Raw genomic sequence first — 14,994 nt, 5'->3', positions numbered from 1 at the left:
AACCTGTGTGGCATGGTGCGCCCAGCTCTAATTCCAGCAATCACAGTCTGACCTGTGCCGGATTTCTAGTTTGACCAGTCACAGGGCTCAGATATGCACCAGTCACAAGCCTAGACTAGGTTCCTTGACTCCTTTGTGTCAATCACAAGCTTTTTGCTGAGTCAGTAGGCCAGGAGCTTCTCCTCCCTGACCTTGCTAAGGGCTGCTACTGCACAGAGCAGCTGCGGGTAGCATAGGGTCTTGTAGGTTGCTTCAGGGGGAGGGGAGTGTGACCGAGGAGTCACCAAGGCCGGTTGTGGCTACAGTCAGTCCTGGAGGTGGTGCCAGCTGTCAGGAGTGGCCTTGGAGTATGTAAAGCAATGTGACTGCCATGATGGCAATCCCAAAGTCATCAAAGGAGCTGCTTGATTGGTGTCACAGCTGAATCCTGACTGACAGCTTCCACCAAGGGACAGAGTGGTTCATTCCTAACAGCATGGCTCGTTTAAAGAGAAAACCAATACTGGAATCAACAGTTCTTAACAGTGCTTAACCCATAGCCAGGTACTGTTTGGGAGCGTTGGGTCCCTCTGATCTGTCTCAGAATTATTTTTTTTTAATGAAGGACTTTTTGATAATACAGATTATTTTGAAGATATGTAGACCGAGGGGGGAGGGGGGCTCAAACAATACAAAACCTAGCATCCATACCACCTAGTCTCTCTTCCCAGCTTACTGAGTACCCTCTGGGGTCACACAGGCCAGGATATGTGTGTGCACGTGTACACGTGTGCGTGTGTGTGCACGTGTGTGTTGCTGGCGATGAGCCACACCCACTCCTTCCACATCTGCTTGTGCTTTGTCCCACGTTCTCCTAGTTAGGAGTGGCTTCTGGTGCCCAAGAAGCAGGTGGCTCTGTTACCTCTCCCGTGCTTCTGAGAGTTTCCTGAAGGTTCTGAAGCAATTTCCCAAGCAGGTAGTCATGACGCTCACATCTCTTCACTTGTAGGTGCTGTGCAGCTCCAAGAACAGCATCCTGAGGGAGTGCTTCCTGGTGACCGAGCTAGAAAACCGGAGAAGGCCACCAACGGTGAGCAGGGAAAATCCGTGTGTAGATTTGGAAAGGGAACTAAACTCACACAGGGGTGTCAAGACCTCTACTCAAAAAGGAGCCTCTCCCTTTTTGGAAGTGTTCTCTGACAGGTTCCATGAAATGCATACTTTCCAAGTGTTGCACCAGTTCTTTCATTCGTAGACAATCACTTGAGCACCTACTGTGTGTTGGGCTCTGTGCTGAGCGCAGGGGTTTAGCAAAAACAAGCCAGCCAAGGCTTCTGTCCCCAAGGGGCCTTACAGTCTAGTGCAATAGAATGAGGACAATATCACCAAATAAAGAACTTACGGTAGTGCACAGATCCTGAAGGAAGCGTGGCGTCAGGAGGGGAGAAGGCAGAAGGGCGGGGCTCAGCCACAACACTTCCCCGCAGCTAATGCTTGACCGGACCAACCTCCGGTCAGGACATCCAAACCCTCCGTTTCCCAGACAAAACAGAAGTTGGGCATGGCAGCTCATTCCTGTAATCCCAGCACTTGGGACACTGAAGCAGGAAGATTGCAAGTTCAAGGTCAGCCCGGGCTGTGTAGAATGATCCCGTCTCAAAGCAACAACAAAAAATAGGCAAAACCAATGTTTTGAAACTCAGTGGTAGAGCATTTGCCTAGCATGCTCAAACGCCCTTGGGTTCAATCCCCAAGAGCACAAAACAAGAAAAAACAAAACAAATAAACAAAAATTAGACCAACACAGTCCTAAGCATTTAGGTCTAAGGGACTGGTGTCTTTGCCCCAATCAGGCATCTCCCCAATGGACTGGAAGCAACGATGTCTATTGGGCACAATCTCTCGCTCCACAGGTGGCGACTCAGTTTAAGAACAGCCTGAGCAGCCTCTTGGAAATTCTCATCTCCAAGGAGCCCTCATACATCCGCTGCATCAAGCCCAACGCGAGGAAAGAACCCAGTGAGTTAGTTATCTATCAGCTGCTCTTATCGCTGTGCGCAGGGGAAGAGGCTGGAGACAAGCAAGATGGCCGAGGGTTAAGACCTAAAAGCTATCCAGACCCATTGTTCTTGTGCACACCATTTTCCTTTTTAAACAGAGTGAACACTGCTAAGAGCTTGGCCAGTTGCTCAGAGCAGCGCAGCTGAGCCAGGCAGGTGTCAGAGGTGAAGGGAGACAGCATGGCTTCTCTCCAGCCAGCTCTTGCTGTGGACTCACAAGGAAGCTGTACAGCCAGAGGCTTACAGAAGCCAGGCAAGCCGGGTGCCAGTGGCGCACGCCTGTAATCCTAGCTACTCAGGAGGCAGAGATCAGGAGGATCGAGGTTCGAAGCCAGCCTAGGCAAATAGTTTGGAAGACCCTATCTTGAAAAAAAAAACATCACAAAAAAAGGGCTTGGTGGAGTGGTTCAAGATGTAGGCCCTGAGTTCATCCCCAATAGTGCAAAAAAAGCCAGACATATCCTGTCTAAAAGGGGAATGACATTAGTGACTTCCAGCCAGTTTTTGCCAACATGGGACTCTGGGCCCAGGATGGCCAGAGCTCATCATTTTTCAGGAGAAAAACAGAAGTCTAGATTTTCCTCTAAATTTCCCCATCTTAAAAGGACAACGAAAGCCTAACAAAATGTTTCTGTGGCCAGATTCAGCCCGCCAACCATCAGTTTGCAGTGTCTGGTGTGTGTGGGTTGAAATGGAGCCCGGGGCTCTTTACTGTCCTTTTCTCTTGTTTCTTCAAAGGCAAGTTTGATGACTTCCTCATAAGACATCAGATCAAGTACCTGGGGCTAATGGAGCACCTTCGGGTGAGACGGGCGGGCTTTGCATACCGGCGGAAGTATGAGCACTTCTTACAACGGTACAGTTTGCTTTGCTGATGATCCAAAGCTGGTAAAGTTGATCCCTACTGCGTGCAGGACTCTGGGATATGATCATAAATACGGTGACATCCCTCAGGGAACTCAGCTCAGATCTTAATCGCTATGAAAGCAAAAAACCACTAGCATTTGGGAGACTATAAAAACCCAACTCAGTTTCTGTCTTCTATTCATTTCACTTCTTGAGGTCCAGGCAGGGGAGGCCAAGTGCACACACTCTGCTTGGGTCTGACAGCTGGGGCAGACTCCATTTGTGACGTTATGTGCTGGGTCATTTTCCTAGCAAAAAACAAAGACCTGAGTTCAAACCCCTGTATCGCCAAAAAACAAAATAAAGCAAATTATAACAACAAATAGTGTTGTGGTGAGAGCATAGGCTCTGGAACCACAGACTTGGTTTCTTAGAACTGTGACCTCTTTTCCTTACCTGGAACGGCAAGATTACATTGTCTGCATTCAGGAAGGTTTTAAGAATTTGGTGAAAGTAATTTCTACCCCCACAACTGCTTGTATGCCAACACTTCCTTCGTATGTGAATTTTTGCTACTGAAATGGCAACACTCTCAAGACAAGTATTGTCAAATGGTCATTTTTTCTTTTTCTTTTCTTTCCATTCCTTTCCTTCCTTTCCCTTACTTTTCTGGACATACTTCCATTGTCCACCATTTTTGCCATCAATTATGTGTCATTCATTCACCCTCATCCTACCAATTTTTTAAAATCTGGTGTCTGGGGAAGGCAGGGGGCAACAGCCACTGCTCACCCCACTCCAAACACACACATTTGGTGTTTCTGTGGTCCACAGATTCTGAACGTCATACATCTTTATTCTACTTCTGCTGCTTTTCAAGGCTCCTCCATCTTCCTGTAATACTCCTGAGCACCTGCTCTGAGCCACACTGTCCTAGCTTAGGACAGTGACAGCAGAGAACAGGACAGACCCCTCCCCTGCCCTCAGAGCTTACTTTCTAGCGGAGAGGCTGGTGATAACAAGAGACATGAGGCCAGGCAGGGCTGCATTCCTTGAAGGAAAACAGGTCTGGGCAAGGAGAAAGTGTGGCAGGGCTCCCTCGTTTTAGGTAAGGGGGTCACAGTTGTCTTTACAGCAGCTGCAAATTAGAAAGGAGGTGCATGCTCAAATCCAGTTCTTAAGTTAACAATGGAGCCACAATTACCTTGGGAAAAACCCTTCATCCTTTCCCAAGCATGGTCTTTTGTGCGGGAATACACTTCTGCGCCCATGCTTCGGCTCTTACGAGTGATGCTGTCCTAAACATTCGTGCGCAGGCTTCTGTGTGGACACGGATTGCATTGTTCTTGGGTGTACCCCAAGGAGTGGAACAGCGCTACTGGGGTTGAATGCCCAGTGACTCTTCGTTGTTTTAGGAAGACAGGGCAAACTGGCCACTCCACTGAACCAGTCTCTCCATTCTTTCTGCCAAGTGTATGTCATTGAATTTAAGGACATTTGTGTGATGAGACAAGTGGCTGAGATGCCACGGGGGAGCTAAGTAGACCTCCAAGGTGGTGGGAGAAGGTAGAGTAAGGTGCCATGATGGTTCTGCATGTCCTTCTCTCCTGGCAGGTACAAGTCCTTGTGCCCAGACACCTGGCCACACTGGCATGGGCCCCCAGGAGAGGGTGTAGAACGACTGATCAGGTACATCGGCTACAAACCCGAAGAGTACAAGTTAGGGAAGTAAGTGAACAGGAAACCACCATATGGTCTCTTCCCTGCTATCAGAACGTTTTGTGCACTGGTCTGCATTCATCCGCACCCTCATTTTTAGGAACTTACGTAGATTTGCCTGCAGACGCCTCCATCTACTCAGTTTGAATGCAGCTCTCAAAGGTTAGAAGGAAGAGATGAACTTCTAAAGGAGCCCTGGGTTCTACACCTGCCTGGGCTGCTGGGATGAGCCTCTGCCTGCAAAGTGAAGAGGCGGCCAGGGTAGATCTCACCTCTGAGTACATAGATTCGTCCGTTGTCCAAATGTACGAGTGACCTCCTAGAGATCCTAGGACCTATATGATGTGACATTGGCTTTAGCATCCCAGAAAATGGTGTTCTAGATTGCCAGGAATCATTCTTAGTAGAGTTGCAAAGAACTTTTGTACATGGTGAAAGCTTTCAGGCACAACTCAGTAGGATGAATCAAAGTAGCCTGAGCCTGTGCTGTTACCATTTTGGCCAGGGTTAATTTGGTTGCAAGGAGGTGCCCAAGCCTAAAGATGATCCACTTCCAGACTGTAGGGCCTCCTTGCTTTAGGGATCTGTCAGTGGGCTTTCCCTGCCAACCCCTACCTCCCACTATACATGGCCTCTGGGGTCCTACTGACCCCTATCTTTAGGCTTGTATTCTGGGCCCTGTTCCAAGACTCAGTTACTTATTCAATCCAGATTCCTGAGGAGAACTGGGCTCAGCACTTCTGGGGGGAGGCAGGCCCCCGGAAGGTCAGAGGTGCTGTCTCCATTGCATAATCATGGAAGGGGAAGTAGGATTGAGGGCAGACGCACTCCTGCCCCTAGTGGCCGCCCTGGGAAGTTTCTCACCCAAGTGGGTGTTTGGGTGGGGCAGGCAACCTGCATCAGTACTTGTAACTTACCTTTGCAGGCTAGAGACACCTTTTAAACTCAGACCCCAATTCTTTAGCACTCTTTTAAAGCCCAAAAATATAACGGGAAGCAACTTCAAATTAAGATGGTGAATTCATTTCATTTCCTAGGGCTACATAACAAAATTATCACAGCAGAAATTTATTTATGCCAGAAGTCCAAAATTGAGGTGCTGCTTCTGAACCATCCTTCCTTGCCTCTCCGGAGCTGCTGGCATTCCTTGGCTTGTGGCATTACTTTGTCCAGCCACTGTTTTCACATGGTTTCCATCTCTATGTCTTCCCATGCACTTTTCTGTCTCTTACAAGGGCCCACACTAATTGGCAATGACCCCATTTCCACCTATCCCGGAATCACACTTGCAAAGACCCTCTTTTCAAAGATCACGTTCTGATATTTAAATCGACCTAAATTTTCTGGGGACATTACTCAACCACTTACAGGTGATAACTGACCAATTAATAATTGAAACATCTCTTTTTCCCTTCTAGAACCAAGATATTCATTCGTTTCCCCAGAACTCTGTTTGCTACTGAAGATGCCTTTGAATTTAGTAAACATCAACTAGGTATGATTTTTTTCCTTTGCCCTGATTTCAACAGAATGAGAAATGAACAAGTTTAGTTTAAATCTTAAATGTGGATTCTGATATAATTGTTAGAAACACTCACTTCGGAAACCAGGAAGAAGACAGGGGATTCTGATAAGCTGCATGTGAATTCATGTCTTAAATAAGCACTCAGAGGGCAGTCGTGGATGCAGGCAGAAACTTAGTTCTAGTGTCCTCTCAGTTCTGTGGTTTGCACTCTATTGTACACAGTAGGATCGAAAGCCAGAAGAGTCCATTCCCCTTCAGTTCAGGTTTTTAAAACTTCACTTGTGTAAGTATCTGATGTTGCAAGAGTAGTTTGTTTCAATGCCTGCAACCAGGGTGTTGTTGTAAATGAGAAAAGTGGGTTGGGAAGGAATGGAAAAATAACAGGAAGCCTTGTTCTGGAACTGCAAACTGGTCTAGGAAGGACTGTCCACCCTTGGGCAGCTGCAGAGGGCACAGCAAGTATGCCTTTATATGCCATCTCGTTCTCAGAACAAACCCAGGAAATAGGCGTTCTCATCCCTACTTTATATTCAGGAAAATGGAGACACAGAGATGTTGGTGACCCACAGAAGCCCACACAGCAAGTAAGAAGCAGAGCCAGGTTCGAATGAGGGTTCAAGGCCTAGGCTTGTAATCCCTACCCTTGGTCTCATTTTTGACCTCTACAGCAGCAGGTGCCCACAGATGCTGGTCCAGCCAGGCTGCAGAGGGCTAAGTCAGTATTCCTGCCCAGCTCCCAGGAGATGTTGAAGCTGTGATCTTCAAAGCCCTACATGAACTTGGCTTCTGGAGGGAGTGGAGGGACTGACAGGATGGAGAAGCTTCAGGGTGGTCACTCAGCCCTGGGCTCACTCTCCTTAGTGGCTGTGTCACCTCAGACCTAACATGCAACCCCATCTGAGTGTGGGTGCCTACTGGTAAAAACCTGCTGGCAATGCCTGCCTGCCTTCCTAGTTGGGGCCTAACTTGTTACGGGGCTCTTACCTCTGAGTCTCTTCCTTACCCCGGGGGAAATTTGTTAGACAATGCTTAGAAGTTAGGGCTAAGGTAACCTGCCAAGCTCTGAGATACTGACTTGGCTCCCTGTCATCAATACAGGCTTCTGAGGGCCACTTATGAGGTCCCCCACTCTGGAAGTCACAACCAAAAAGGCACATTCACCAAAACTTTTATTTCCAGTTGCGAGAATCCAAGCCACATACAAAGGCTGCCTAGGAAGAAGAGAATATGTGAGAAAAAGACAAGCAGGTAAGAGGGGAACCGAAGCCTGCCAGTGTGCCCACCCACCAGAATGACGCCTTCCCTCTCTCCATTTGGCACCTGGAGGTACAAGCTCTCTCCCCCTGCCAATCCTTGAAAACATGAGGGGAGGGTTGCCTCGGGCCCATTTCGAGGGTCTCTTCTCATTTTTACCTTATTGACCAAGAAATTTTGACATAGTAGTCTATATTTGTTCCATGGATATGTTTTATTTGTCCACATTTAAAGAATTTTTTTTAAAGATTTGAAACACCCCAAGACCCTTGAAGTCCCCCAAATCATTCAAGTGATGTCCCCATCCCCATGTCATAGACGTAATCTCTCTGTTGAATTTTGCCCTTCTTATCCTTTGTTTTTCTTTATAGTTTTACCATATATGGATACATTGCTAACCAATAAATTCCCTCATGTTTGAGGCTGGCAAGACAGTAAATATTTTAAACTTGTGGATAAGTTCTCTATCATAGCTACTCAACTCTACCACTGTAGCAAACAAAAAAATTGCCTTAGACAGTATGAAAATGAATAGGCATAGCTGTGTTGCAATAAAACTTTATTTATATAAATAGGCAGCCAGCCCTCAGGCCATAGTGTGCCAGCCCCTGAGTTATAGGTATATCACACAGTCTAGATCTGTTGATGAAAACTTGGGTTACTTTCAGTTGCTTGTTTGAGTCTGTAATAGTGCTGCTGTAGGGAAGAACAGAAAGACATTTTAAAAAAATCCAAATAACCAAAAAGGAAAAAATCTGAAAAGTATTTAACAATGGGGAGACAAGCCTGGATCTAATTTTTGTGTGTCCCAATTTATATATCCAAATTTTTAAATGTAGACAACTAAGTGTTGGGTGAAAGAAACTAAACAGGGTGGTAAGACTAATCTATGCCATCACAGATGCCACTCTTGTCCTTGAAAAAGACCTGGGAAATCCCTCACATAACTTCCAGCTTTCCTGATGCTGCCCGTGGCACTCTTTGTTCTGCCTCCCTGATTCTGTTGCCTTCTGAGCACCCCAAGTATGACCTGATGACATGTATCTGACTGCATGTACCAGCAAAGCACTTTGATGGGCACCCTGATGTGTGCTAAGTGGATGGATCCTTCTGGAAAAGCCTTTTGTATTTCCCTATGATTGTGCTCACCTTCTAATGCCAGCAGTGGACTCTTACAGCCACCAAACTGGAAGCCCACTGGCGTGGAGCCCTGGCTCGGAAGGAGATCAAGAGGAGAAAGTGGGCTGTGCAGATAATAAGAAGGTATGACAGGGAGGACAGGTTACTAGATGCAGAGCGGGGAGGAGGCGTGGGCTTGGTTGAGCTTTTGTGACTTCTGGGTTAGTGCAGAAAGGAGACATGTCCTTCAGGATGCTGCTGGGAAGCTCCATGTCTGTGCTCTGTGTGCCCAAATTTGGTGTTCACAACTAGGTGTGCTTGTGACTTCTCTTAGCCTAGTTCAAAGTCACAAAGTCAAGTGTCTTTTGGTGCTGGGCAGGCAAAGTGAGCAAGTCCCATGAGGTGGGATAAGACAGTAGGGCGTGGTGGAGACTGCAGCCAACCAGAAAGTTCAGGCCATTTCAGTAGGTCCGTGGTAACTCTTCTGCCCCAGGGGGCTGCTGTGGTGAAGATGAGCTGGGTGTGCTGCCAGGTGGCTCGATTTTCAAGGAAAGCTGCATGGCCTTTACGTACAGCCTCTCACTTTTTTTTTTTTTAATTGGCAACCAATTCAAGTTAGTTAAAACAAAAGGCAGTGTGGGTGAACTTGATCCTGCCTTTAAGGCAGATTTGGCCTGTGGCTGCATTACTGGCTCTGGTCCTACGTGCTCATGTAAAGAACCCCTATCACTTTGGCCTCCTCTGAATCAAAGGAGTGGGGAGAGAACGCAAGTCTGAGGAAGTGGACCAGAAACCGAACAAAACGCTTTCCTCGAGGTTCATCACGGGATTCATCAATCGCTACAAACCCCTTTGTCCTGACAATGAGGAGTTCATAGTGTTCGTGCGGAGGAATTACATCCTGAACCTGCGGTATCACGTTCCAAAGGACGTGTTGGACAAGAGCTGGCTGAGGCCTCCTGGCATCTTGGAAAACGTAAGGACTGGTCTGGGAGTCTGATGTTACAGGTGACCAGGAACTGACCGAATTCGTCTCCTGTATTTCTTTGTGCTGCCTACCTCTGGCTTCACAGGGCTGCCTTGCAAAGCACTTCCTTATGAGGATGTCACTCTGAAATTTAACTTAGAATTCATGATATCCTTACTGGAATTATAAAGCCAATGGAGGTCTGTTTAGACAGGGCATTTTTTTTTTTTTTGAGACAGGTCTTACTGTGTAGTCCAGACTGGCCTCAAACTCATGATCCTCCTGCCTCAGCCTCCTGCGTGCTGGGATTACAGGTGGGCACCACCACACCCAGTGACAGAGCATTTTTGGTTTCCATCTTTGATGTAGTTTTCCTGGGATTTAGAGACTGCCACAAGATTTCTCACAGGATGGTCTAGGACCCTGTGTGTCTGAGACATAGAGTGAGGGTTACTGTTAAGATTTCTGGGCTGCATCCAAGACCCACTTCATCAAAGTCTCTGGGAATCTCAGACCACCAGCCCCTCAGGCAACTCATAGCCATGTTCTGAGTTTGAGAAGCACTAACTAAGCAATACTGAAAAGCTAGAACCAAGCCAGGCGTGGTGGAATCACAGTACTCAGGAGGTGGAGACAGGAGGATAATGAGTTAGTTCAAGGACAGCCTGGGCTGCCTAGTGAGACCCTGTATAAAACAAAACAAATCAAGAAAATAAAGAAAAAGAAAGAAAAACTAGTACCAACCTGGAAGGCTAGCTACTTTGAGTATAAAATATTCATGCTGTACTTAAAACTAAATACCACTGTGTTTGAAAAGTTTCTGTTTTGGCTACCACAGCCCAAGATAGAGTGTGAGTGAGGCAGATGATCAAAAAGTATGTGTTCTCCACACAGGCTTCAGATCTGCTCAGGAAAATGTGCACCAGGAACCTGGTTCGGAAGTACTGCCGTGGGGTCACTGCTGAGTGGAAAGCCATGGTAGGGATGTAGCATCTGTGGCATGGGAGGATGGTGCAGAGGGTGAGGGCCAGTCCACCATTCCCATACCAGTCAAGTGTCATGCTGGTTCCAAGAGTTATAGATGAGTTGAGAAAGAATGACAGCTGCTGTTACAGTCAGCATCCCTGTACAGTTACCAGGGGAACAGAACCCAGATGGCCCCTGCACTGCAAGAGATGCTGACTCCTTTCCACTGGAGGATGCTTACTTGCAGGTGCTTTCTGAGACGGGTTAGAGGTTATGTAAGTCACATAACCTCTGTTGCAATCACCGAGCTCTGCTCTGCAGCAGGGAGACAGCCATAGATATGTTTCAATAAAACCTTACAAATATGGGTGGCTGGCTGCATGTGACCCATGAACTGTAGTCTGTCCTGCACTGATCTGGAAGAGAGGAACTGCTCTTGAAAGTCCGAGAAGTCCACTTTCAGGAAGCCTGTGCAAGTAAGGGGAGCTGCAAAAGTGTCAACCTCAGTGTCTACCGGTATAATTTTGGGGGCATATGGCCAAAGCAGGAACGTGTTCTGACTTCTTTGCCCAAGTGCCACAAGGTTCCTAAGGCATATCCAGCACAGCATATACAGAACCATGGCTCTAAGCTCCTCTCTCCTTACAACCGTCTCAGGGCTACCATTTTTGCACTTTTAATTATGTATTACCAGATGCAGCAAAAGGTGGTTGCAAGTGAAATATTCAGGGGAAAGAAAGAAGGCTATGCACAAAGTTTAAACCAGCCCTTTGCCAACAGTCGGATAGGTAAGTTCGCTTTCTCTATGTACTCAGCTTTTCAGTTCTACGACAGTCAAGGGAAGATGTTCCACTCTGTAACACTTCCTGACAGCTGAGGCCTCAGCATGGAGGAGCACAAACCCAGCAGGGAGCTGAGCCTTCTCTATAGGGTTGGTATTTAGCGATGACTCACAGCGTTCTGGTTCCTTCCCTAGATGAAGGAGACATTAATCCCAAAGTGCTTCAATTAATTGGCAGTGAGAAAATCCAGGTAAGGAAACGTGTCCTTGGCCTCCAACAAGAGCCCTTATATCTGAGAATGGGCTACACTCTCTACAAGTGTCTGGAATACTCTTAAATGCAAGGGAGCACCTGGGTGGGCCAGGGCTCTTAACTGCTGCTCTGAGTCTTAACTAAGATTATAGGGTGACATATGACGATCAGCTACCTGTTGCTGTTCCTTGGGTCTTTTGTTTATTCTAAAACCGCCTCAATTGCTTTTCTATGAAATTGAGAGGTGAGCCCAGGGATTCATCCAGAAACATCCAAATGTTGGTGAGGGGCAGGGGGTGGACTGTGTATTGCCATCACGGCTGGGAGATCCTGGGTGCCTTTAATGTTGTGTGGCTGTGGAGCACAGGATGGTTGAATGGATGAGGTGCAGGGAGGGGTGAAGCTTTTAGGACACAACCTGGCCTGCAAGTAGCAGCAGCAAACCTTGGTACGTGGCTGCCGCTTGTTCTTTTGGTTCCCTGGAGAACAGCAGGCCATGTGACTGGAGCGGATTCCTCTCTGGCTGAGGGTGTGAGTCCAGAGTGATTTCCTCTCCGCTAGCTTCTCAGAGCAGACCTCTGAGGCAGGTGGTCAGTCTTAAGTTTCCTCAGAGGGCCACACAGTAAGGTAGACTGGAAATTAAAATCTTCCACACAGAACCAGGGCACAGGGGAAAATGTGCTTATGTAAAATGTCTGAGTCTCTGTGAGTGCTTGAAGCAACTTCACCAGATTCTGAGCAGCAACAAACTCAGAATGGCCCCCTTCCTTCATGGTGACAAGGAAGCCTCCCTTCGTGGTGACATTAGCCTCTTTGCAGTATGGGGTCCCAGTCATCAAGTATGACAGGAAAGGCTTTAAGGCGCGGCAACGGCAACTCATCCTTACTCAGAAAGCAGCTTACGTGGTAGAACTTGCCAAAGTCAAGCAGAAAATAGAGTACTCAGCACTCAAAGGTAAGAGCAGGCAGTCTTAGGACTGCTCCCAGGGTTGACTCGGCCAGGAAGAAGCCTGCAAATGGGGGACATGGGTGGGAGGACACCCAGCAGCCCCTGGCCTGGCCCAGCTGGGAGGAAGAAAGGTACAGCAGGGAGTCCCTGGGCTCCTCTCTTCTGTTTTCTGTTCATGTCAAGCTGCTCACTTCTTGGCCCTAACTCTGGATCTATTTTAAGGTGTCTCTACTAGCAATCTGAGTGATGGAATCTTGGTCATTCATGTTTCCCCAGAGGACCACAAGCAAAAGGTGATTGACAGCCATCAGTCTGCTGAAAGAGGGGAATCTTAAGTTGATGAAATGTTAAGTCCAGCTCCATGAGACCTCAGTATTGGAGCTATTATGTGATTTTCTTTTAAACCACTAATACTGAAAGCACCCTGTCATCTCTTCACCAGGGGGATGCCATCTTACAATGTGAGCATGTATTTGAAGCAGTTACTAAACTTGTCATGCTGGTTAAGGAGGAGAATGTTGTACATGTTGTTCAAGGAAGGTAGGTGGCTTCATCTGCACTCAGAATTGAAAGTAACTCAGCATTGATAGACTGATTGACAGAGGATATGCAAAGGTTGGTCTTTCGCCCATGCCTGCCTCCTCCCCGCGAAGTAGGCTCCAATGAGGAGGGAAGGGAGGCTCCAAGGATTTCCCCTTGCCTTCCCCGATAACAACGCTTCGCAGGTGGGGTTGTGACTCAAGTGCCAGAGTGCTTGCCTGGCATGCCCAAGGCCCTGGATTCAACTCCCAGTACTTCAAAATGAAACAGTGCCCCCGCTGCCCACCTGCCCTTGGACTCCAGGGAAATGAGGAGGTCAGTGCTCACTCACTGACCACAGGAACTAATAGTCTTCACACGAAGTTTTCAAAGGAGGTGCATTTGTTCCTGAGAGACATTGTCACCAGCCACCCAGAGCAAGGTGGACCCCTAGGCCCAGGCAGGGCACAGCTACACCTTTGCAGTGGATGCCTAGTAGAGCTTTCCATGCCTGGAGCCATAGCTCTGCAGGTTACCTGCAGATTTATCAGAGAACGGGTTTAAAAGAAAAATACCTAACATGCAGAACCAAATCCCCTTATTTAATTCTCTTGACTCTGAAACAGTGGCCACCTTTTCTATTTCCCAGGCGAGGCAAGTGGAGCAGAAGTTACCTGGCATGCCAGAAGGTGCATGGCTGGCCAGTGTGGGGGTGTGGCCCAAATGCCCACACGTGATTCTCGTTCTCACACCTAACATGTACCACAATTTAGCAATGCACCCACACAGCCCCCATGGGAGCATGCTGCTCCTGGAGACAGACAACCGTGTTTTTCCTGCTTTTTTTTTTTTTTTTTTTTAACAACCTGATGGGGGAAATTCATAGGTAGAATAGGGAGAGTGAGTTGGTTACTTTTGTAAAGTATTGTCTCTTTTGCTGAGATCCGAGGGAACAGTTAGATCACTGTAAGAATTTTTAGCCAGGCTGGGCACCAGAGGCTCACACCTGTAACCCTAGCTACTCAGGAGGCAGAGATCAGGAGGATCACGGTTTGAAATCAGCCAGGGGAAATAGTTCCTCAAGACCCTATCTCGAAAACCTTCACAAAAATAGGGCTGGTAGAGTGGCTCAAGGTGAAGGCCCTGAGTTCAACCCACAGTACCGCAGGGGGAAAAAAAGGATTTTTAGTCATAAATATGTGTGGATTCCTCGGGTGTCACACTGGCCCTTAGAACTGGATGGGCTGAGCTGATGTGAGGATAAATACAGAGGCACCCCAGCTGCCCACTCACGGAAATGGTCTTCTTTTGATCACTCAAATGTGCAGTAAGACACTTTTATAAATCAGGAATTCAATTGTAAAACTAACAGCATGTCCTGAGTGAATTTCTTTTGCAGACCAAAGGCTGAGGGAAGAAAACAGAAAGTTGGTAACTGGTCATTTTGTGCATTTTAAGCTTACAGTTTTATATCAGTCCTGGAAAAGAAGGCACAATAGTTTTCGACTCTGGATCAGAAGAACAAGTTTATAAAGATAAAAATGGACAGCTAACAGTGGTGAGTAGCTGTTTGAGGGAAGGAGGTAAGCAGTTTTAGATGAGAATATAGGTTTAAAAAGAGTTCATTTCTTCCCCTCTAGTCCTCATTTTGCATCTGAAATACAGGAGGAAATTCATACTAAAAGAATGAATTTAAACACTGAGTGAGAAGGGGAAAAGGCTGACCAGAGTTGCCATTAAATACTTCTCAGTCTTAAGTGTTTGGCTTCCTACTGGGTGACAAAGGATTCTCTGATCTTACCTCCCCACTGGAACCTGGGTGCTCTAGTCCCACCTTAACTGGCCTGGGCTTTGGGATTTAAGAGCCCAGGTCTAATGGGCACAGAGGTTCGGAGCCACTGCCCTCTCCTGAAGAATCTGAGCCGAGGCACTTCAGTGCCTGGCCCTCCCCAACTGTACCATGCACTGGTTCGAGGGTCAAAAAGGCTTTTCTGGGTAGTGACTCACAGTACTCAAGGGAGGGACTCATGCATGCAGATTCCAGTCTGGACACAGAT

The 14,994-nt window shown here is 47.4% G+C and overlaps 1 protein-coding gene across 1 annotated transcript in view; it reads left to right on the top strand.

The window, feature by feature from the left end:
• Myo1h (myosin IH) overlaps window positions 1–14,994 on the top strand; it is a 73,227-nt gene that overhangs the window by 56,925 nt on the left and 1,308 nt on the right. Inside the window, exons 17-31 of the mRNA XM_020169985.2 lie at window positions 989–1,069; window positions 1,893–1,998; window positions 2,778–2,895; window positions 4,500–4,613; window positions 6,023–6,099; window positions 7,309–7,377; window positions 8,562–8,646; window positions 9,319–9,478; window positions 10,364–10,447; window positions 11,130–11,223; window positions 11,412–11,467; window positions 12,289–12,424; window positions 12,641–12,711; window positions 12,861–12,958; window positions 14,396–14,495. Of these exons, the coding sequence (XP_020025574.2) occupies window positions 989–1,069; window positions 1,893–1,998; window positions 2,778–2,895; window positions 4,500–4,613; window positions 6,023–6,099; window positions 7,309–7,377; window positions 8,562–8,646; window positions 9,319–9,478; window positions 10,364–10,447; window positions 11,130–11,223; window positions 11,412–11,467; window positions 12,289–12,424; window positions 12,641–12,711; window positions 12,861–12,958; window positions 14,396–14,495 (1,449 nt within the window). The remainder of the gene's footprint in view (window positions 1–988; window positions 1,070–1,892; window positions 1,999–2,777; window positions 2,896–4,499; window positions 4,614–6,022; window positions 6,100–7,308; window positions 7,378–8,561; window positions 8,647–9,318; window positions 9,479–10,363; window positions 10,448–11,129; window positions 11,224–11,411; window positions 11,468–12,288; window positions 12,425–12,640; window positions 12,712–12,860; window positions 12,959–14,395; window positions 14,496–14,994) is intronic.

The sequence above is a fragment of the Castor canadensis genome, chromosome 18 (assembly GCF_047511655.1).
Source record: "Castor canadensis chromosome 18, mCasCan1.hap1v2, whole genome shotgun sequence".
In the NCBI taxonomy this organism is placed as follows: domain Eukaryota; kingdom Metazoa; phylum Chordata; class Mammalia; order Rodentia; family Castoridae; genus Castor; species Castor canadensis.
This window is presented reverse-complemented; position numbering and strand designations above follow the sequence as displayed.